At 43.1% G+C, this 23,475-nt stretch overlaps 1 protein-coding gene across 3 annotated transcripts in view; it reads right to left on the bottom strand.

Annotated features, from left to right (window-relative positions):
- Positions 1-23,475, bottom strand: part of MAST4 (microtubule associated serine/threonine kinase family member 4) — a 690,505-nt gene that overhangs the window by 265,106 nt on the left and 401,924 nt on the right. The window contains exons 1-2 of one of the 3 annotated variants that reach the window (XM_068250009.1): positions 15,835-15,918; positions 6,613-6,693 (exon numbers count right to left, since the gene is read on the bottom strand). The exons of 1 other annotated variant lie outside the window; for it this stretch is intronic. In XM_068250009.1, the coding sequence (XP_068106110.1) occupies positions 6,613-6,693; positions 15,835-15,881 (128 nt within the window). In that variant the 5' untranslated portion in view covers positions 15,882-15,918. Of the gene's footprint in view, positions 1-6,612; positions 6,694-15,834; positions 15,919-23,475 lie in introns of those variants that run through there. One more of the 3 variants, XM_068249995.1, reaches the window with a different exon arrangement.

Here is a 23,475-nt window from a genome sequence, read left to right as displayed (position 1 = left end):
TCACCTGAGAAAGCAAAACCTAATGCAAATTTTAAATTTTAGGTACAAAATAAGACTATGGGATACCTGGAAAGTTGTAATTAAAAGTAGAGCTAAAGATACAATTGTATATTTCATCAGTATATTTTTACTTTAGGTTTCCATAAAGGGTGCAAGCAACGGTAAATTTTATTATTGGAAAAAACGATTATTTTTGGAAATAAACCGTATTGTGTTACCTGCTTGGGTAGCAAAACATGTCATGTGAAGCCAGGGGCATTCTGAAGCTCTTTGCTGATGACTAGAACACCAGTGACTCACAGACCAGTCAGAGACACCCTGTGTGCAGAGCTCTGGGGTCCTCACAGTCCAAACATCAATCTTTATACAAGTTGGAATGGAGACTGGAAGTACAGATCCCATCTCAGGAGGTATGTTCATAGACAGGCCCGTACACATGCCCAACAAAATTGCCTGATCGTTGTCTGACTTTAGTCCATTTTAGAATTGGAAGACAATCAGGCATGTGTACGAGTGAACTACTGTTAAACGACTTGCACTTGTTTTCAATGTGTAGCACTGTGGTGTAGTGGTTAGCGCTCTCGCCTTGCAGCACTGGGTCCCCGGTTCAAATCCTAGCCAGGTCAACATCTGCAAGGAGTTTGTATGTTCTCCCCGTGTCTGTTTCCTCCCACATCCCAAAAACATACAGATAAGTTAATTGGCTTCCCCCTAAATTGGCCCCCCTAGACTACAATAAATACACTACACGATACATAGATAGACAAATGACTATGGTAGGGATCAGATTGTGAGCTCCTCTGAGAGACAGTGACAAGAATATACTCTCTGTACAGCGCTGCGTAAGATGTCGGTGCTATATAAACACTAAATAATAATAATAATGTGTAGTCCGTCGTCCTGCTATTATCGTGTGCAGCATGTAAATGAGCAACGAATTAGAGACTGAGTTAACTATTAATGGTTAACTATTGTAGCCTCTGAGGAAGCATATACTACGTGAAACAGCTGTCAGGCTTGTTAACCCTCACTGCACACACCGCTGTCTGTTTGCCTGGTGATTATAAAGGTACCTTTTTGCATTTAACAGTGCCTCACACTATTTCATTGCACATGGATTGGTTTGTTCCTGAGTGCACGTCTTTTGTGGGTACATGATCCCAGGGCAGCCTATCCCAATTCCAGTTGCAGAATCTAGTGCCAGTTCTCTCTGCTCTACACATTAGTGCAGTATGTAAAGGAGTTGGTCTTTTATCCGTCCGGACATGTGGATATACAGGTCGTGCGGTACATCAGGTTGTTCGGTTCATTATATCGTGCGGGTGGTCGTTTGCACAGTGTGCACTTGTTGAATGTGTGTATGTAGCTTAAAGGGAACCTGAACTGAAAATAAAAAGTCAAAATAACCATGCATAGGTCATACTTACCTCCAGTGTAGCCTACTCCTCAATCTCTTTCTCCTTTCCTGCGTCCCATTTGTCCACTGTGATCAATGGAATTATCCATCCTTCATTTTAAAAATGGCCATTATTCCATAACCGCTTCCTGGTCAGCACATTGTTAAACTGTAATATCACCCACTTGAGCCATAGGGAAACATGGACATTACCTTGCACATTCAGTTGTATCTGGCAGCAGCTGATATATAACTGACAGCAAGTGGTATATTTCAGTTCTGACAAAATATTGTCAAAACTGGCAGGGATCAGTGTAAGAAAAAAATGATGAGCTTCTGGGAGGAACTGACAGTGAGGTTAGTATGTAATATTCATTTGAAGCTACGTCATATGTTTGTTTTAAATAATTTTACTCACTTCACGTTCCCTTTGAAGTGCAACAGTCAGGCATAAAATCAATTCTTTATTTTTATCTGGTAAACAAGTAATACGGATGCTAACCAGGCAATCCTCCAAAAGTTAAAATCTCTATTACTTTTCTTGTTTATAAATGATCATTCCCCACTTTACCTGACTCTTATTTGGTACGTTGCCGCACAAAGGAAGTTGCAGGACATGCTGGGTTGTCTTTTTTTGCTTCTTTATTTCCCTCAGACTAAACTAATGTACAGAAGCAAAAAAGGACAACCCAGCATGCCCTGCAACTACCTTTTTGCGGCAACGTACCAAATAAGAGTCAGGTAAACTGGGGAATGATCATTTATAAACAAGAAAAGTAATAGAGATTTTAACTTTTGGATTGCCTGGTTAGCATCCGTATTACTTGTTTACCAGATAAAAAAAGAATTGATTTTTTATTTTATGCCCGACAGTTACTCTTTAAGGATAACAGGAAGTGCAGGCATGATCCAACCATTGGAAAATGTATGTGGCCGCTGTTTCATAAATATCTAGATTTCCTTTAAAGACACTCTTTCTTTTGGATACAAAATAATTACCAGGCAGAGGTCCAAGTGGACCTTGAAAACTGAAATGCTTACATGTAATTGCTCATCATTACTGAAGCTTGCACTTCAAGTGCTTAAAGGACAACTGTAGTGAGAAGAATAAGGAGGCTGCCATATTTATTTACTTTTAAACAACACCAGTTGCCTGGCAACCGAACAGATCTATTTGGCTGCAGTAGTGTCTTCGTAACACCTGAAACAAGCATGCAGATAATCTTGTCAGATCTGACAATGTCTGAAACACCCGATTTGCGTATGCTTGTTCGGGTAATGAGGCTAAAATTAATAGAAGCAGATGTTCAGCCAGGCAACTAGTGTTGCTTAAAAGAAAATAAATATGACAGCCTCCATATCCCTCTTCCTTCAACTGTTTTCCTTCCCTAGTTACACCCTTCCGACACTGGACACTGTTCTTGGCAGCTCCAATTGCTTGACGAGGCCCAATGTAACTTGCACCGTTGCTCCTAATTCCCAAGCTACTTACACCACCAATCACGGCCGGATTTGGAATTGGGCAGAAGCCTAGAGGCACCAGAGTACTGTGAGCCGACTGTCAGAGGTTTGAGAACCTGGGACACGTCATCCTGGAGACGCAATGCTTCTGGAGCATAGAGAGATGGACTGGCAGGCTGGATAGGCAGCCCATCCAGCCCTCTATGCTCCCTCAGTGGTGACCAGTCCATGTTAAGGCAAGTAGCATAGAGAGCTAGCTGGGCACACTGGATGCCATGGAGGTTGGAATTCAGGGTGCCAGAACTTCTAGTGAGATATAAATCCGGTCCTGCCACTGATAACACAAAACACACAATACAATTCCTTTAAAGCCTTTTTGAAACCAAAAAGGTCTGCTATATTCCCATTACTCAGTACAGACAATACAATATAAGGCCTTCTTCTGTGCACAGATATTCTATGTCAAACCAAGCCGATATTCAGAGTTATTATCTACCAACCCCATTACATGATTATGAAAGCAGAGCTGGCTTCTTTTGAAGACTAGAGATGAGTCACAGGCAATGTATTTATCACAGTAACAATCATCTGAAGTTAGAAAACTATATAGAGAGAGGAATTTAATTATATCGCAGTGAATCATACAAAAACCACCAGCCATCTGCTAGCATGGCTTCATAAGAGCACTCCACAGAAATGCCTGGAGAGTGACGCAAGCAATGGAAACTAGTAACGAGGTAACAGATTGGATCCTGAGGCTCTTCCCTTTATTAGTAAACACACCACACTAATATAATAGGTTACTCAGCAAATACAGCTACAAACAATGGCGTAAAACTCTCCCTGCATTTTGTAAACTTATAGAATGAAACCCGTTGGGTAGAAGTTTGTTTTCAGATCCCGTGTAGACATTGTGCGTTCTCTGACGGCAGAATTCCAGGAATAAAAAATGTGGCATCCTGCAAACACCCCAAAGCAGCAGAACCAGAAATACAAAAAGAAAACGTAAAAACTTTAGTCTCTGCAGCAGTGGTCATGTGACCACACTGCTGTCCTATCTGCCCCCTTTCAGCACAGAAGGCAGGTACCATTTCTCAGGTTAATGACAAAAGTGCCACTAACCTACCTGCAGTGGTTTGCTTGTAGGAGGTGGCATGGTCTGGAGTGTAAGGATACTGCAGCCTGCTGAGGACTGTCTGGAGGAGGATTCCAGCCGCTTATTAACCATTGCAATTACTGACCATTTTGGCATGTGCAAAACTTTGCTGAAGGCTGTAATCCAGAATTAAGGCCTAGCCCCCCTTCCTACTGCAACAGTGCACAAGCATAGCCTCCCTTCTTTCTGTAACTGCCACCAGGCCTAGCCCCCTTCCTTCCTTTTGTCTGTAACAGCCACCAAGCCTAGCCTCCCTTCCTTCCTTCTGTAACTGCCACCAGGCCTAGCCGCCTTCCTTCCACCAGGCCTAGCCCCCCTTCCTTCTGTAACAGCCACCAGGCCTAGCCTCCTTTCCTTCTGTAACAGCCACCAGGCCTAGCCGCCCTTCCTTCCTTCCTTCCTTCCTTCTGTAACAGCCTCCAAGTTTAGCCTCCCTTCCTTCCTTCCTTTTGCAACAGCCACCAGGCCTAGCCTCCCTTCCTTTTGCAACAGCCACAAGGCCTAGCCTCCATTCCTTCCTTCCTTTTTGCAACAGCCAACAGGCCTAGCCTTCCTTCTGTAACAGCTTCCAGGCCTAGCCTCCTCTTCCTTCTGTAACAGCCCCAGGCCTAGCTTCCCTTCCTTTTGCAACAGCCACCAGGCCTAGCCTCCCTTCCTTTTGCAACAGCCACCAGGCCTAGCCTCCCTTCCTTTTGCAACAGCCAACAGGCCTATCCTCCCTTCCTTCTCTAACAGCCACCAGGCCTAGCCTCCCTTCCTTCTGTAACAGCCCCCAGGCCTAGCCTCCCTCCCTTCCGTAAAAGTCACCAGGCCTAGCCTCCCTTCTTTAACAGCCACTAGGCCTAGCCTCCCTTCCTTTTGCACCAGCCCTCAGCATCCCTTGCTTTTGCAAAAGCCCTCAGCCTCCCTTCTTTTTGCAAAAGCCCTCAGTCTCCCTTCTTTTTGCAACATCCCTCAGCCTCTCATCTGCAACAGCCCTCAGGCTGAGCCTTTCTTCAATCTGTAAGAGCCCCCAGTATCTGATAGCTTCTCCCTCACAAACATCAGAGATAATGTTATAGATAACAATCCTGTAGGCTAGATCGCTCATAATATAAAGGACTGGCTTGGAATAATATAAAGGAATGGCTCATTGATGGACGGGACCAAAGGACGTTCCAAAGAGTAGAGTATTGCGTGCTACTGTAGAGTGTGCTACTGTAGCACAGATGAAAATGGTAATTCTGACCATGAAAGGAAGGTATTAGAACACAGTGCATTATCCCCTTGGGGCTACATACCAAAATACAGCAATATATAGCTATAGAAATGGTTTCTGATTCTGAAACCAAGACAATTAATGTGAAACTGGGTATCCTTGATTATTTACTACATTCTATTATATGCCACTGCAGTGTCTCTTCAAAAGCACCAGATAACTCAGGACACCTTCAGTGGTCTTGTGAAGTCCATGGCCTGATTGGTCAGAGCTGTTTTGGTGGCACAGGGGAAGCGGTTAGGCAACAATATTAGGCTGGTGATTTTAATGCCGTGCTTGACCAATGTGTGTTTATTCTTCGGGGGCTTGGGGGTTAGAATTCTTGACTTTTACATTCTGCACACCTGCTGGAGCCACTAAGGAAGACAATTCCATCAATTCTTTATTATCCTTTTATTATAGAAAATACAGCAGGTGTTGTAGGGGCCATGGTAAGATATAAAGGAACTGAGCAGGAACTAAGTCAGAGTCATCGTCCTGCTGGAGCCTCCAAGAGATGAAAGCCAGAAAGTCCAGAGGGTGAGTCAGCAGACCAGGCTATTAGTGAAATATCAAACCTAGGAGGACTAACTTTCCAACATTCTTTATCCGTTTCATTGCTTAAAGAGGAACTTTACCAAAAGACAGTAGTAGGGTAGAACAATAAATTGCAAAGTGAGAAATTAAAAAATAGAAAATAGATCAAGAAAAGATTGATATTCACCATGTAATTGTTCATATTGTTTGACCCGGCATGAGCCTGTGGGTCATCATCTTTACTACTGGCAGACAAGAAAAAAAAAAACAGCACCAACTGCAATTAAGCATAAACACACCCACTAACAATGTGATAGGCTAAAGGGTTGTTTTGTGTGTGGATACATTATTTCTCAAAATGCAACAATGTGCACAGTCAGCAAACTGCCAGTACCATGGTCATGACATCACACCGTGGGAGGGTTTTCCCCACAATATTAGCCACAGAGACCCCCCCCCCCTCCTCCTTATGACCTATATGAGAAAAGGTCAAGATTTCCCATGGGGAAGGGAGTAGCAGCTACTGATTGGAATGAAGTTCAATCCTTGGTTAATGTTCTTCTTTACGGAACCCCATCATATATCGTCGGCTTAACACACTCAAGTGGCAAGGTGAGGACATAGTGTACGCAATGCACGCTCCTGGTGTCTAAGGGGATGCTCTGAATGTATTTTTTTTTTTTTTTACAATGCTGCTTCACTTGGAATGCATTGGAAATCTGGAGCTACACTTTAAACCGGATTGACCTTCTGCAACAATGAAATCAAACATTTTCAAACGATTCCTCTGACAGGCAGAATAAAGCAAAAGTGTTGATTCCTTACCTCCAGAAATGGAAAGCATACAATGGACTACAGGGGCTGCATGGGCTTGTTGGGGTCGGACTCAAGCTCCGAGGAGTGAGACTGTAAAGTTAAAACGTCACTAGCAGTGAGCACAGCAGTCAGAAGCAAATGAAATGAACATAATACAAGCAAGAGGCACAAAATAAGTAAAGGGGTCAGGAGGAGTTACGCAATTGTTATTAAAAGTGAACCTGTCATTATAAACATGAGGGAGCTGCCATTGCAAACTTAAAAGAAAAAAAAAATAAATGTACTTCCAAAGTTATGTACGTTTTTTAATTTAATTTTAAATAACTTTTTCTTTGCTTATAATTCACTTTAAAAGCTCCCTGCCCATGAAAGGTCTGCATGTTGTGTGTCACTCACTTTTATAAGGTGCTTGTACAGCCCCTGCTATGCTGGTAAAGAGAAGATAAGCAAATATTTAGAGACATAGGCCGGGCCATACACTTATAGATTTGCAGCAGATTCGACCATCAGACAGATTTCTGTCAGAAGCCTGTCAAGTCGAATCTGACAGGAATCTGTGTGCCACACACTAGGAACAGATTTCCAATAGATTTCAGCATGAAATGATTTGCTGATTTGAAAGAACCGATTTCTGATCTTATGGCTGAAATCGGCCAGTGTATGGGCCTCTTCACACTGGGAATTGTGGCGTTTTGGTGTCTCTAACTATCTATCCAACTAATTTCCAGTCCTAAGGGAACCTGAAGTGAGAGGGATATGGAGGCTACCATATTCATTTCCTCTTTAAACAATACCAGTGGACTCTTATTCCTGTCAATCATACTGCTTTCAGTAGTGTCTGAATCACACACCTGAAATACGCATGTGACTAATCCACTAATATATTAGCCTTCCAACAAACTTGCTTTAAATGACTACTAAAGTGAGCTCATCTGCCATATTTATTTCCTTTTAAACAATTTTAAACAATACCAGTCGCCTAGCATCCTGCTGATATATTATGCATCAGTAGTATCTGAAACAAGCATGCAGCAAATTCAGTAAGACGTAACATCTAATCTGCATGCTTGGTCAGGGTCTATGGCTAAAAGTATTATGCTTCATACACACTTGAGATAAAAGTCTTTGGAAAAGGCAAGATCACAGACCAATTTTACCCCCTTCCATGTTGTATGAGAGCCATACCAACACAGTCTTTTCTATGGAGCTGAACTCCCCATCAGATAAAATCTTTGCAAGATGCTGCACACAAAGATGCTGAAGACATTCAAAAGATCATTATCTGCAAAAGATCTGTTCCTGCAAAAGATCCATTCCTGCAAAATGCATTCATAGTCTATGAGATCTGCAGATCATCATACACACCTTGTTTAACAGGCATTCATCTGCATATCTGGCAATCATCTGCAGATCTGAAAATCCATCCTGGTGGATCTGATCTGCAGATGATCTGCAGATGATTGCCTGTTAAACAAGGTGTGTATGAGGATCTGCAGATCTCATAGACTATGAATGCATTTTGCAGGAATGGATCTTTGGCAGGAACAGATCTTTTGCAGATACTGATCTTTTGTGTCTGTACAGCAGCTTTGTGTGCAGCATCTTGCAAAGATTTTATCTGATGGGGAGGTCAGCTCCATAGAATAGACTATGTAGGTGTGGCTCTCATACTACATGGAAGGGGGTAAGATTGGTCTGTGATCTTGCCTTTTCCAAAGACTTATCTCAAGGGTGTATGAAGCATTAGAGGCAGAGGATCAGCAGAGCAGCCAGGTAATTTGTATTCTTTAAAATTACGGTAAATACGGCAGACCCATAACCTTTTCACTTCAGGTTACTGTAAAAAGTTAAAATGCTAAATGCTCTCTACATGAGCAATGGAGACTTTGGCCCATATGCAATTCACTTTTTCTCCTGAGTTTTCTCCTAGGTGATATTTTCAAACCTGTCAATAAAATGTCTTTTAAACCACCTGAAAGCAAGAAAATACTAATTTTGATAGTACATATTCCCCTACTTTTTGGTATTTTCTCCATTGCAAAGTACTAAAAAGTTATTATAAAAAGAAAGATGAAAAATTATCTCCAAGGAGAAAACTCAGGAGATAGGCCTAGTGCACACCAGAGCGGTTCTGCTGCGGTTTGCGATCCGCTTGCGGGTGCGGATCCGCTAGGGTAATGTATTTCAATGGGCTGGTGCACACCAGAGCGGGAGGCGTTTTGCAGAAACACATACTCCCGGGCTGCTGCAGATTTTGGATTGCGGATGCGTTTCTGCCTCAATGTTAAGTATAGGAAAAACGCAAACCGCTCTGAAAAACTGCACTTCAGAGCGGTTTGCCAGGCGGTTTTTGTTACAGTAGCTGTTCAGTAACAGCTTTACTGTAACAATACATGAAATCTACTACACCAAAAACGCTTCACAAAACCGCAAAATGCTAGCTGAAACGCTACAGAAAAAGAAAAAGCGTTTCAAAATCTGCTAGCATTTTGCGGATCTGCTAGCGGTTTTTGGTGTGCACCAGGCCAAAGAGTGAATTGCATATGGGTCATAACTCAAAAATGTTTAAACTTTGTTGCAGTTTTTCAGCTGACAACTTTAAAAAAAATAAAAACTAGGAGCAAGTTAAAAACTATATCCTATGTAATGTCCAGTCCCATAACACTCTGAACTTCTCCTGTAAAGGAAACCAGAGCTGAATGGATTTAAAAGTTTTGTACATACCTGGGCCTTCCTCCAGCCCCATCCGCAGGGATCCCTCCCACTACACCGTCCTCAGTCTCCTCAGTTTTCTGTACCGGGTCCCGTAACTTGTCAGTCATGGCCAGTCTGTGCAAGAGAAGTGCGCCCTCTTCGTATCTCTCCGGCAGCCGCCTGAGAGATACGTAAAGAACACACTTCCTCTTGAGCAGACTGGCCGCAACTGAAGGAAGTTACGGGACCCGGTACAGAAGAGGGAGAAGACTGAGGACGGCGGCGTGGGAGAGATCCCTGCAGATGGGGCTGGAGGAAGGCCCAGGTATGTACAAAACTTTTAAATCCATTCAGCTCTGGTTTCCTTTAAGTTACTAGTTACCTGTATGATGGGTTAATCCCATAATTTCACCTTTACAGAAATGCAATAAACTGCATTCAGGTCAGGACTTTTGATTCCCTTGGCTGTGTGCTTCCACTGGGACAAATGCTCAGCAGTTAGGTCATAGGATCGGATATAGAGAGAAAAATGGCAGATAGTAGTACAGCATCAGCAAAAAAAATGTAGGTGCTTCATGTTGGAAATCATTTCCTATTCTTATTGGCCTGTTTTTTTTTTTTCTTTTTTCTTAGTGTCTTTAGGGGGGATGTGAGGTAGTCTCACGACACAGATATTCAGCAGTTACCTGCAATACTGAAAATGGGTTGTTGATTCTGTTTGTACCAACTTCTCCTAACATATACGTTTACACCAGGGGTCTCAAACTCGCGGCCCGCGGGCCATTTGCGGCCCTCGATACAATATTTTGTGGCCCTCGCCAGCAAAAGCTTCCTTATAGTTCGCTTCAGTGCTCCCAAGTAATCCGCCGCATCCCCACCGCTGAACGAGGGCTGCAGAGCCCCCAAATAGCCCGGGAGGAAATCCACCGGCATTTCCTGGAAGGGGCAGAGCTTTCAGCTTCAGCTCTGCCCCTCCTGACGTCAATCGCCGCACGGATCGCCGCCTCTCCCCGCCCCTCTCTGTATAGGAAGAGTGAGGGGCGGGCAGAGGCGGCAATGCGCCGCGATTGTGAAATTCCTTATGCGGCCCAGCCCCCCCTGCTTTACACTGATCCGGGAGGGGTGTACATTTGAGGCAGTCCAAGCCAGCAGCTCACCAGTGATTAACCAGCACCTGGTAGTTTTCCTGAAACCATTTTCATCCGGAGAACGTTTTTGTATATTGGGGAAAAAAGTCCTCTTTATAGGCCTGATCAAATTTCCCTTTTCTCCTAGGACAGTGATGGCTAACCTTGGCATTCCAGCTGTGGTGGAACTACAAGTCCCATGAGACATTGCCATACTCTGACAGCTCTAAGCATAACTCAGGGAGGCAGAGGCATGATGGGAGTTGTAGTTTTGTCACAGCTGCAGTGCCAAGGTTAGCCATCATTGTCCTAGGAGATCTCTTTTATTCTTCGGTCTAACTTTTGCACTCTGCATTTGAAAAGTACCAAAAAGTAGGTGGAAAAGTACTGTCAAAATTATTCTGAGCATTTTCTTGCCTGCTAGTAACAGTTTACTGATAAGGTGTGAAAATATCACCAAGGAGAAAATTTTGAAGAAAGAGTGAATTGCACCCTATTTGCAATAAGTTCACTGAGGTAAGAACAATGAAATTATCCCCTAACTAGAAGTCACACAGCAATAAAAAAAAAGGTAGAAGCTATAAGCCTTTCCTCCTGCCATCTAAAACTGGAATAAAAAAAATTAAAAAAAATTGGCTATTGCTCCACGATAAATTAATCGGTCATGACAAGTTTACTTTAAATAACATACCAGTAGGATTGTATAGGGAAGTTTATGAAATTAGCATGATAAAGCAGCAAAAGTTTTATATCAAGCAGAAAAATCAGAGACAGTGTCTGTTTCACGAATTACTTAGTAAGTGGTATCTAGATTGAATGTAATCATGTTGCCCTTGCACTGCAGAAAGTAATTTTCTCTTTTTAAAATGGAGAGATTAACAATAATTCAGCTTTAAGTGAGCAACTGTGGTTTCCCACAATGCATCACTCCCAAATAAGAGACAGAGGTGGTGATTTTTTGCTGGAAGTGTTTCAAGTCTATAAAATGGGTCTACAGATCTTGCACAAGCTCTGGCCAAGTTCAAAGACAAACTATGGAGCCATACAGAACACTTGCCCTGTCAGTGCCTTGTGTTTCAGCCGGGCATTTGTTTTTACTTCTGATAAGGAGGATCCTCCCCTGCTCTGACATTGTTCATGCAGGACCCCCCTTCCATCAACTGAGGACCCCGACTGACATGACTGAGCAAGATTACCAGGACCAACAGCCGGAGAATCGGGGCAGTTGGGAGGTTGGCGAGGGACTCAGCGGTGCTTACGGGGCTGGAGAAGCCCCGGGTAAGTATCAAATCTTTCTTTATCGTCATCTCAGGTACACTTTAATACCTCAATATGGAAAAAAATAGAGCCTTCAAAGAAACATCTAACAAGACGATGCAGGATCATTCTGGTTCACGGAGGTTCTCCAGCCAGGAGAACTATAAAAACGTAGGTCCAATGTGTAGAAGTGGAGACCAAAGGCCACACTGAACTATGCACTAGAGCTAGAACTTCATCTACAAACTTGTCTTGGGAACTGGACCCTCCTTACCATCGATAATTTGAAGGACAGGAGAACTTCCTGATTTTTGGAAACCATGACATGGTGAAAATATTCACATTAGCCGTCTCTGATTTTTCCATGTAACACCTCACTGGTTACTCATGACAATTTCTACCGGTTGATTCTGGCCTTTGCTGAATCTATTAAGACTTAAAAAAAATACTTTTTAAAACTTATTCTCAGTTATGGATTTCTAGTAAAGACTAAAGAGTCATTCAATAGGTCCAAACCCTATGCCTCCCCGAAATGACAAGCTCTGCAAGCAACCGATACAGAAACGGCATGCAGGACAAACATTTATTAACAATTCTAGATAAACAAATCCAGAGAAGACTTATTTACTGAAACACAATGCACAGTATGGTCACAACACAGAAGAACAGAACGATGTATGACCCAACACACAGAGGTGATCATGTTACAGTTACAAAGCATACAAGACAATCTCTGAGCTTTATTGTAGACAACCAAATAATGCACCATATTGGCCATCTGTAAAAGTGAACACTTTTGAATAAAGTTGATAACCACCAGATTAAAAATGCAGTAAAAGACTGAAAAACAAAAGAGATATGAAAACGTAGGTTTCCAGTCATATGAGTTAAGCCTGTAAACATGTACAAGGCATGTCGCCCATCAGGGATCCCTCGGGTGACAGGGACCAAGGCTCTACAGATGTGGGGGGCAGAAGGCGGACGTCTCACGGCGGATGAGGCAAGTGGGCAAAACAATGGGGGCTGCTGTACACATGCTGGATTTCTTGGCAGAGACTTCTCATTATCATCTGCCTCAACAAGTTTCATCTAGCAGGCTTATGGGGCTTTAGCTAGCAAATGGTATCAACTGATCTCAAAGTGTTCACTGAAGCTATACAATAAAGGAGGAATGTATGATAGATATGCCTTCATGATTCATATCTTCTATAATCAACAATTTTGTCATGAGCAGAAAAAAAACTACAACGTGAGACTATTAAGGTACAATACTCTGAATGAACAACCACAAAACAAACAAACTTACAAGCAATGCACAAATGGACCACTTGACATACTTGGGACCAACTCGAAGGACAACTGAACTGAGAGGAATAGAATATGGAGGCTGCCATATTTCTTATTAAATAACACCAGTTGCCTGGTATCTTGCTTGGTCTTTCATGCATCAGTAGTGTCTGAATCACACAACTGAAACAAGCATGAGCAAATGAAGCCAGACTTCAGTCAAACATCTGATCTGCATGCTTGTTCATAGTTTATGACTAAAAGTATAAGAGGCAGAAGATCCGCAGGAAAGCCAGAAAATGTGCACTGTTTAAAAGGAAAAATATGGGAGCCTCCCCTCTCACTTCAGTTGTCCTCTAAAATTGAAGTAGAGACTTAAAATAACGAGAAACAGGGTTCAGAACTGCCCTATAACTACTGCTCCCTACGATCATTCTCTATAGGAAGGGGCCTCCACTTTCCCATAAAGCAGCCATTTACCCAAAATGCCAGGACCACGTAACTTATTTCTATTTTCTGTGCCACTGGCACTGACACACACACACACACACATTAGTGTATTGTAGCCAAGGTCACATGACACAGAAGAAGATGACATGGACCTGACAGTGGGGAGAGATGAGCTGGTTACCTGGCAATGAAAAGGAGGTTTCACCTCCTTGACCAACAAAAAACAGCTGTTGTGGGGATGGCAAAAGTTAAAGGGCATTGCTGAACCGTTAATGGAAGCTGTTCCAGTCTTTATTACTAATTGAGTTCATAAGGAACTCATTAAGGTTATACATATTATAACTAATTGGACGTCCTTTTCTTGCAACCTTTCAAAACTTAAATGTAAACCTAAGACATGGGTAACAAGTTCTGTTTTACTTACCCGGGGCATCTTCCAATCCGCACAGCCATATAGATACCTCAGTTTCCTCCCAAACCACTCTGTTGTGCCCCTTGATCCCTTTGAAAGCTTGCAGACTGGACCAGTTGTGGCCTACCCCACCTTGATCATGCTCCCGTTGCATACTACACATGCACAGTTCGTAAAGACTATCGAGGAGGTGTGCAGCCGCAGCAATGCATGCAAAGTTGGCATTCTTTCGGAAGGGCACAGCAGGACAACGGAGTGGATTGGAAGGAAACAGAGGGACCCGTAAGGCAGAAGCTCCATGTAAGTAAAATAGAAGTGGTCCAACTCCCTCAGATTTACTTCAAGTTTCTTCTTCAGGCATGACACAGATCAGGATCAGAATCATATATAAGGTTCTGATCCAGTTCTGTATCATTCCTGAAGGAGAAGTTTAAAGCCTTATAAGCTTGCAAGAAAATGGTGTACAAAAAGCATTTCGTGATACAACTTTTCTTGTTTGATGTTGCCAGATCCGCTTTATGACCAACAGCAGCATATATCTCACTCACTCATCAAGAACATAAATGAACATGTTAAAGTCTCAGTGCAAAAAATATGACTGGAGCTATTGCACCCCAATGGTGACCCATAAATCTTTTCGAATGCAACTTACAATTTTTTTTGTTCTACTCGCCACAGAAGCTTCCCCTCCAACCATCACCCAAAAAAGTATTCTCCAAACGTGTCGCCGGTGAGTTGGGCACCTGGAGGGCTGAATGACGGCTCTCCCGGCTGCCGCAAAACTCCCCGGTGATGTTCCCTCTCCAAGATGTCGCAACTTGGAGGGAGATGTAATTTGGGGTCTGGCAACCACCGGAACCATGAATTTCCATAGCAGCATTACATTGCTACTATGGGGCGCTTGGATTGCTTGCCGGGCGCCAAAACCACCTGCTTTGCCAAACTCTGCCTGTCCTTTGCCTCTCCCCTGACCTGCGTGGTACCCATCGGGCCCATGTTTCCTGGTGAACTCTACACGGTGGTTAAAACTATAAAGTCACACTACTACTGGGCGGACAAGCAAACAGCCAAAGTATGTGACAAGGGCGCTATTACAGGCACCTCAACGCACCTATATTTCCCTATTTTTAGCAAGACTGGATTGTTTTTACCATCTGTGACTGCACACATGTAGACATATGATAAAATGTGAACACAATGTGTTTTCTTACAAGCATATAATGTACAGATGCAAAATCACACCAAAGACGTACGGTGATGATGAAAAAAACACCATTAATAGCAAAGGTTAACGATTTATGATCCTGCAGACAGGTGGATGCAAAACAGATTAAAGACATACGTGAAACATCGTACAATATACAAGATATTTAACACATCTCTGTCTGGCAGACACAGGAAGCACACACAGATATATTATATATACACACACATACATATACACACACCTCCCCCTTTCTCACCAATGCAGTACACAGACACGACATTGCACCCAGGCCGAGCATCTGTAAATAAATCTTATTTTACGTCCATTAATGCCTGTACCGGCGTATTAAAAATTGATTATGGCTAATACATGTTCATGAATAGCATTTCAATGACGCTTTAGCGTGCAGTGCTGCTGCTCATTATTCCGGAGACACACACAGGCCTTATCTGAAAGGCAGTGCTGGGACAAACACGGGAGGGGAGGGGGTGGGGAAGAAGGTGCAGAGAGGAATATACACAACACATCACGGCCTACAATCACCTTCCCCTCAGCCATCAAGCTATGGAGACCCCCCTAGACTAAAACAAGGGAAGCAGAGCCCTTGTAGGGAGACCCCTTCGGCAGCCATAGGCTGCTCAGCATCCTCTGCATGGAGGAGGCAGCTGATGCAGACGTAAAAAGCATGCAGGTCTCCCCTCAGCTGTCATGATCGACACAGGCGACACGGCTATTGGTGGTACGAACGCTAACGACATGCAGAAAGCATCAAAATATTAAAGAGAGACAATACTTACTCCAAGGTCAAGCCTGGGATTCGCAGCCTCTCCCGCTGGGCTTTCATGACTGCTATATTTTAGCACAATCTATTGAGAGCATGACACACATCCACTGGCAGCATCCTGGCGCTGACAGGGAGCCAAAACGAGCCACTATAAAGGAATGGACTAACACTCTCCGAGGGGGGTGGGGGGAAGGGGGGATTCTGTAAGTTTGGGTCCTTCCACCTCTGGCTGTAATAAAGAGAGATGTCAGCTGCTATATTCAGGTTAAGGGGATGAATGCAACACTGATTTTCTGCAAAGCAAAATGCACACTAACAGAATTGCAAATGAGGCTTGGAGCAGTGCATATTAAGTGGCTCTCCGTCTCTCTCTCTATCTCTGCTCAATGCCAGGCTTTCCCTTCCTCAGCTCCGTCAAATGAAGTCTCCTCTAAAGACTGACAACACAGTCATAAAAAAAAAATCCCGCAATGCACATTAAGAGTGGTTCACCTCCGAACACGTAATCATTAACCCCTGGCTGGCTGCAGAGAGGAGTCCAGCGAAACGCAAGGGAGATGTAAACAAACTTCTGAGAAATTATAACTAACAGACTCTGTTCAGGCTGAAATCAGTTTTTTTTTTTTTTTTTTTTTTTTTTTAATAGCCAGCATTCAGGGGGTCAATTATATTGTATAACAAAAGTGAAAACGCTTTATTTAGTTAATATCTGTTGAAATTGATTTTCAATTCTAAAACCTCTCGTCAATTACTGGGGAACGCATAGACCCCTAAAAAGGAGTAGTAGAGTGGTTAATGTTAGCCAATCCTGCTAGATTAGACTGGCAGGTAAAAAGAATTCACCAGTAGTGCGGCTGAATACTTTATAAGCTTAAGTTTCACAGTGAAATCCAATAGCGGATAACCCCTTCCCCATGAGAAATGTCTACAGTTTCTCAAATAGATCATCCGGGGGGGGGGGTCTGCATGGCTAATATTGCGGTTAAACCTCTCCCACAGACAGTGTGATATCATGCCCATGGCCCTGATAGTTTGTCTGTGAATCTCCTTCCATCATGGGAAATGGCTTCTTACAACTGCCAAAGCAAGCCATATCACCTTCTTTACATAGAACACTCAGAAACTAACATTCCGGAGAGATCACCTGGCAGGACTAAAGATGTCACCACCAGTGATACATTTCGGAAAGTAAATTGAGGAGAGGAATGATTTTACAATGTGCAAACACTGACTAAAACATTTATACATGAATATTGTAAAAAAATCAAACTATTTAATTTATTGCATTATTTCCACTAAGTTCCTCTTTAAACATACAGTATTGTATAATGCACTATTTGTAACAGAGTCCTTTATTACAAACTACTAGACCCCCAACCCCTCTAAGGGATGAACAAACAGTCTTTGTGCTTACAAACATGACTCCTCAAACCCAGACGCCCTTTAGTAAAATGTAAAAAAACAAACCAAAAAAAAAACAAAACCCACGATATCAAAGCATGGGAAATACGGTAATCGCCTTTGAAGCAAACCTGAACAAAGTCTCATTCATTTCGTCTCATCTCTGCCATGTTCTACATAACATGTACAGTATGTACATTGCCATCTGCCCCAGCTGCAGGATGTGTTGCCTGTGTGCTAGGGCCGCCATCTTGTTTTCTGCAAATCCTTAACATTTTCTGCCTCTAACTCCCTGTTTTCAGTAGAGGAAAAGTTAAGAAACTTCAGTTATCTATGCAAAAGAGCTTCTCTGAGCTCCAAGACCAATTTGGCTTTCTGGAGCATTTATACATCAAAGAAACAGCCAGGGACAGATTTAGATAACATTCTTACTCCTATAATGACCGCACCACAAGAATTATAGGAAAATGCAAAATCGCCTTTATTGAACCATACAATGATTAAAACCATAAAACAATAGTACAATGTGATCTGCCCTCAATGGTCAATGATATCAATATATACATGCCCGGAAGAAGCCGCTCTTGGCGGCGAATCGCGACGGCTCCTGCACGCACGCCCTCTCGTCCAGATCCACCGGTAAGCTCCTTCGCCTGTGCACTTCCACCACTCCGAACTCCTATTCCCTGGGTTCACTATTTTGCTTCACCAGTTCCCATTATCACAGCTGCTCCAGGATGCACGCTTGACCACCTTACCTCAGTGGTCAGCTTCAATTCTTTTTAGCACCGTTTCACCATATTTCCTCCTTGCTTGTCCGAGTCCACCATTTGTCACTCACCTTTGGGCCACATCCCTCGACAGGGACGTTTGTTATTGATCCCATTCACATCCATTGGTCACACTGGTCCCACTCTGCTGCCAGGCTCCGGTCATACCTCATCCCACTCACTGGGTCATTCATAGTCCCTCTCCCCTGTTACTCACCCATTGTTTACTAGCAAGCTGGACGTTATCTATTCATGTATTTATTTTTCATGTATATATTGATATCATTGACCATTGAGGGCAGATCACATTGTACTATTGTTTTATGGTTTTAATCATTGTATGGTTCAATAAAGGCGATTTTGCATTTTCCTATAATTCTTGTGGTGCGGTCATTATAGGGCCTATTCTTTCTCTTTTGTTCAGGATACAGTGTTCATTGGCCCTTTCTGCACACAGCTAATTTCATTTATTTATTAAAAACATTTTTTTGCTTACTTATCAGCCTTTTTACTCTGCATAAGTGATGGTGCTTGTCCATTTTTTAGGCTTGTTACAACATTCTTACTCCTGGGAAGTTCAAAGGGACATTAGCTCTGCTTGCGTTATAGTTTAAAATCCAGAGTGTGTCTTGTAATTGCAATTAGAAATTATGCAAGGTTAAAAAAAAAAAAAAAAATCTAAAAATTTAAAAATGATACTGTTTTTGATACTTATGTTCTATTAATTATCAGTACTACACAAATCATTACATACTTTTTTTTGTCACTTTAACCCTAGGGTCACAACATGCGGTGCAGTCCTTCTAGGGGTTACTTGGACTGGTTGTAGGGGGGAGGGGCGGGGGGGGGGACTTGAACTTTTCATAGTCAGTCTATTATAGTAAGTTTTGAGATTAACCACTTGAGGACCACAGTCTTTTCGCCCCTTAAGGACCAGGCACTTTTTTTCCATTCAGACCACAGCAGCTTTCACGGTTTATTGCTCGGTCATACAGCCTACCACCTAAATGAATTTTACCTCCTTTTCTTGTCACTAATACAGCTTTCTTTTGGTGCTATTTGATTGCTGCTGCGAGTTTTACTTTTTATTGTATTCATCAAAAAAAGACATGAATTTTGTCAAAAAAAATGACTTTTTTAACTTTCTGTGCTGACATTTTTCAAATAAAGTTAAATTTCCGATACATTTGAGCGTAAAAGTTATTCTGCTACATGTCTTTGATAAAAAAAAAAAAAAAAAAACATTCAGTGTATATTTATTGGATTGGGTAAAAGTTATAGCGTTTACAAACTATGGTGCCAAAAGTGAATTTTCCCATTTTGAAGCATCTCTGCCTTTTCTAACCACCTGTCAGGTTTCATGAGGTGCTAAAATTCCAGGTTAGTATAAATACCCCCCAAATGACCCCATTTTGGAAAGAAGACATCCCAAAGTATTCAGTGAGAGGCATGATGAGTTCATAGAAGAAGATTTTATTTTTTGTCACAAGTTAGCGGAAAATGACACTTTGTGACCAAAAAAAAAAAAAAAAGTTTCCATTTCTTCTAACTTGCGACAAAAAAAATGAAATCTGCCACGGACTCACTATTCTCCTCTCTGAATACCTTGAAGTGTCTACTTTCCAAAATGGGGTCATTTGTGGGGTGTGTTCACTGTTCTGGCATTTTGGGGGGTGCCTAATTGTAAGCACACCTGTAAAGCCTAAAGATGCTCATTGGACTTTGGGCCCCATAGTGCAGTTAGGCTGCAAAAAAGTGCCACACATGTGGTATTGCCATACTCAGGAGTAGTATAATGTGTTTTGGGGTGTATTTTTACACATACCCATGCTGGGTGGGAGAAATATCTCCGTAAATGACAATTTTTTATTTTTTTTACACACAATTGTCTATTTACAGAGATATTTCTCCCACTCAGCATGGGTATGTGTAAAAATAAACCACAAAACACATTATACTACTTCTCCTGAGTACGGCGATACCACATGTGTGGCACTTTTTTGCACCCTAACTGCTCTAAGGGGCCCAAAGTCCAATGAGTACCTTTAGGATTTTACAGGTCATTTTGCGTCATTTGGTTTCAAGACTACTCCTCACGGTTTAGGGCCCCTAAAATGCCAGGGCAGTATAGGAACCCCACAAATGGCCCCATTTTAAAAAGAAGACACCCCAAGGTATTCCGTTAGGAGTATGGTGAGTTCACAGAAGATTTTTTTTTTTTGTCACAAGTTAGCGGAAATTGATTTTAATTGTGTTTTTTCACAAAGTGTCATTTTCCGCTAAGTTGTGACAAAAAATAAAAATTTCTCCCACCCAGCATGGGTATGTGTAAAAATACACCACAAAACACATTATACTACTTCTCCTGAGTACGGCGGTACCACATGTGTGACACTTTTTTGCAGCCTAGGTGCGCTAAGGGGCCCAACGTCCTATTCGAAGGTCATTTTGAGGCATTTGTTTTCTAGACTACTCCTCACGGTTTAGGGCTCCTAAAATGCCAGGGCAGTATAGGAACCCCACAAGTGACCCCATTTTAGAAAGAAGACACCCCAAGGTATTCCGTTAGGCGTATGGTGAGTTCATAGAAAAATTTTATTTTTTGTCACAAGTTAGTGAAAAATGACACTTTGTGAAAAAAAAACAATAAAAATCAATTTCCGCTAACTGTTGACAAAAAATAAAATCTTCTATGAACTCGTCATACACCTAACAGAACACCTTGGGGTGTCTTTTCTAAAATGGGGTCACTTGTGGGGTTCCTATACTGCCCTGGCATTTTACGAGCCCAAAACCGTGAGTAGTCTGGAAACCAAATTTCTCAAAATGACTGTTCAGGGGTATAAGCATCTGCAAATGTTGATGACAGGTGGTCTATGAGGTGGCAAATTTTGTGGAACCGTACATAAGCAGGGTGGCCTCTTAGATGACAGGTTGTATTGGGCCTGATCTGATGGATAGGAGTGCTAGGGGGGTGACAGGAGGTGACTGATGGGTGTCTCAGGGGGTGGTTAGAGGGAAAAATAGATGCTGATCGGAAGGGGGTCTGAGGGTTTGGCCAAGTGATCAAGAGCCCACACGGGTCAAATTAGGGCCTGATCTGATGGGTAGGTGTGCTAAGGGGGTGACAGGTGGTGACAGGAGGTGATTGATGGGTGTCTCAAGGTGTGATTAGAGGGGGGAAATAGATGCAAGCAATGCACTGGCGAGGTGATCAGGGCTGGGGTCTGAGGGCGGTCTGAGGGCGTTCTGAGGGTGTGGGCGGGTGATTGGGTGCCCTAGGGGCAGATAGGGGTCTAATCTAATGGGTATCAGTGACAGGGGCTGATTGATGGGTGATCAGATGGCAGAACAGATGTAAACAATGCACTTTGGAGGTGATCTGAGGGAAGGTCTGGGGCAATCTGATGGTGTGGGTGGTTGATCAGATTGCCCGCAAGGGGCAGGTTAGGGGCTGATTGATGGGTGGCAGTGACAGGGGGTGATTGATGGGTGGCAGTGGCAGGGGGTGATTGATGGGTGGCAGTGGCAGGGGGTGATTGACAGGTGATTGACAGGTGATCAGTGGGTTATTACAGGTAAGAACGGATTGTAAATAATGCACTGGCGAATTGATAAGGGGGGGTCTGAGGGCAATCTGAGCGTGTGGGCGGGTGATTGGGTGCCCGCAAGGGGCAGATTAGGGTCTAATCTGATGGGTAACAGTGACAGGTGGTAATAGGGGGTGATTGATGGGTAATTAGTGGGTGTTTAGAGTAGAGAACAGATGTAAACACTGCACTTGGGAGGTGATCTGATGTCGGATCTGCAGGTGATCTATTGGTGTGGGTGGGTGATCAGATTGCCCGCAAGGGGCAGGTTAGGGGCTGATTGATGGGTGGCAGTGACAGGGGGTGATTGACGGGTGATTGACAGGTGATCAGTGGGTTATTACAGGGGGGATAGAAGCATACAGTACACAGGGGGGGGGGGGGGTCTGGGGAGAATCTGAGGGGTGGGGGGTGATCAGGAGGGAGCAGGGGGCAGTTTAGGGTTAAAAAAAATAGCGTTGAAAGATAGTGACAGGGAGTGATTGATGGGTGATTAGAGTGGTGATTGGGTGCTAACAGTGGTCTGGGAGGTGGGCAGGGGGGGGGGGGGGGTCTGAGGGGTGCTGTGGGCGATCAGGGGGCGGGGGGGGGAAATCAGTGTGCTTGGGTGCAGACTAGGGTGGCTGCAGCCTGCCCTCGTGGTCCCTCGGACACTGGGACCACCAGGGCAGGAGGCAGCCTGTATAATAGGCTTTGTATACATTACAAAGCCTATTATACATACGTGCAGCGGCAATCCGGGTGCTAGTAATCCGCAGGCGCTTCCGAACGGCCGGCGGGTTACAGAGAGAGGGGGCGGAGCCAGTCACCGGCGGCTGATCGCGTCACGAATGACGCGATCGCCGCATAACCACGCCTGCCTCCGCCGATGGGCGTATTGCGGTCGTTTAGGCCCAGTCTTTGCCGCCGCCCATCGGCTGGGGGCGGTCGGCAAGTGGTTAAAGTGTACCAGAGAGGACATGTGACATGGTGAGATCGACATGTGCATACACAGTGGCAAGCATACAGCCACTTATGCTGTGCGCCTTTTCTTGTTTCCTAGCCCGAAAAAGTTTATAATTAGCTATGGAACTGACAGTTTTTCTCCAGTCAGGACTCAGTCGGCTCACTGATAACAAATTACAGCTATAAACACTTTCCTAATCAGGTACCCGGGCTTTTTACTGTGAGAGGAAAAGATAAAAAGTTCAATAGTTCATGTATTTTCACTCTGGGACTTGAGACACTGAAATTGAGCAGAGAGTATAAAACATTACATCTGCTTTGTAAATGTTTATACATAAAATAAAACCTTGATACACCTAAAAGTCATTTTTAGGAGTAGAAGGACAGATCCAATTGTTTATCTCATCAGTTTATTTTCATCTCTGGTTCACTTTAAGGCCTCATCCCCACTTTATCCAGTATATACAGCACAAATCAAAGTACTACTGTTTCTATCTGTGCAGTGTGTCCAAAATATGTCCCTTTAGAAATCTCTGGAGAGAGTTAGCAAGCACATTTCGAGCTTTACCTGTACGAAGGGGGAAACTCACTTCTTAAACAGCCCTACTACACCTCAACATCTCCAAAATCCTCAAGCAAGAGAAATACATTGTATTTAATTTACTCATAGCTACTAGATCCTTAAATGCTGAGAATCGGACATCAAGCTTTAAGCTGCCTTTACAGTCAGTGTTAAGGAAAGTACATTTTTGTCTACATTATAAAAAATCTTTAGCTTTACATAAAAGCAGTCTTACTTTGTTTTACGCAAAATATCATTGCTTGGAAAAATATTTCTTTGATACCAAACTCTTGAAAAAAAAAAAATCACCAACAAGCCTGGATAAATAGCAAAACCTTAAACCTTTAGCCAAGTTGCACATTCACATGAACACGTATCTAAGAGGG

The sequence above is a fragment of the Hyperolius riggenbachi genome, chromosome 1 (genome assembly GCF_040937935.1).
Source record: "Hyperolius riggenbachi isolate aHypRig1 chromosome 1, aHypRig1.pri, whole genome shotgun sequence".
Lineage (NCBI taxonomy): Eukaryota > Metazoa > Chordata > Amphibia > Anura > Hyperoliidae > Hyperolius > Hyperolius riggenbachi.
This window is presented reverse-complemented; position numbering and strand designations above follow the sequence as displayed.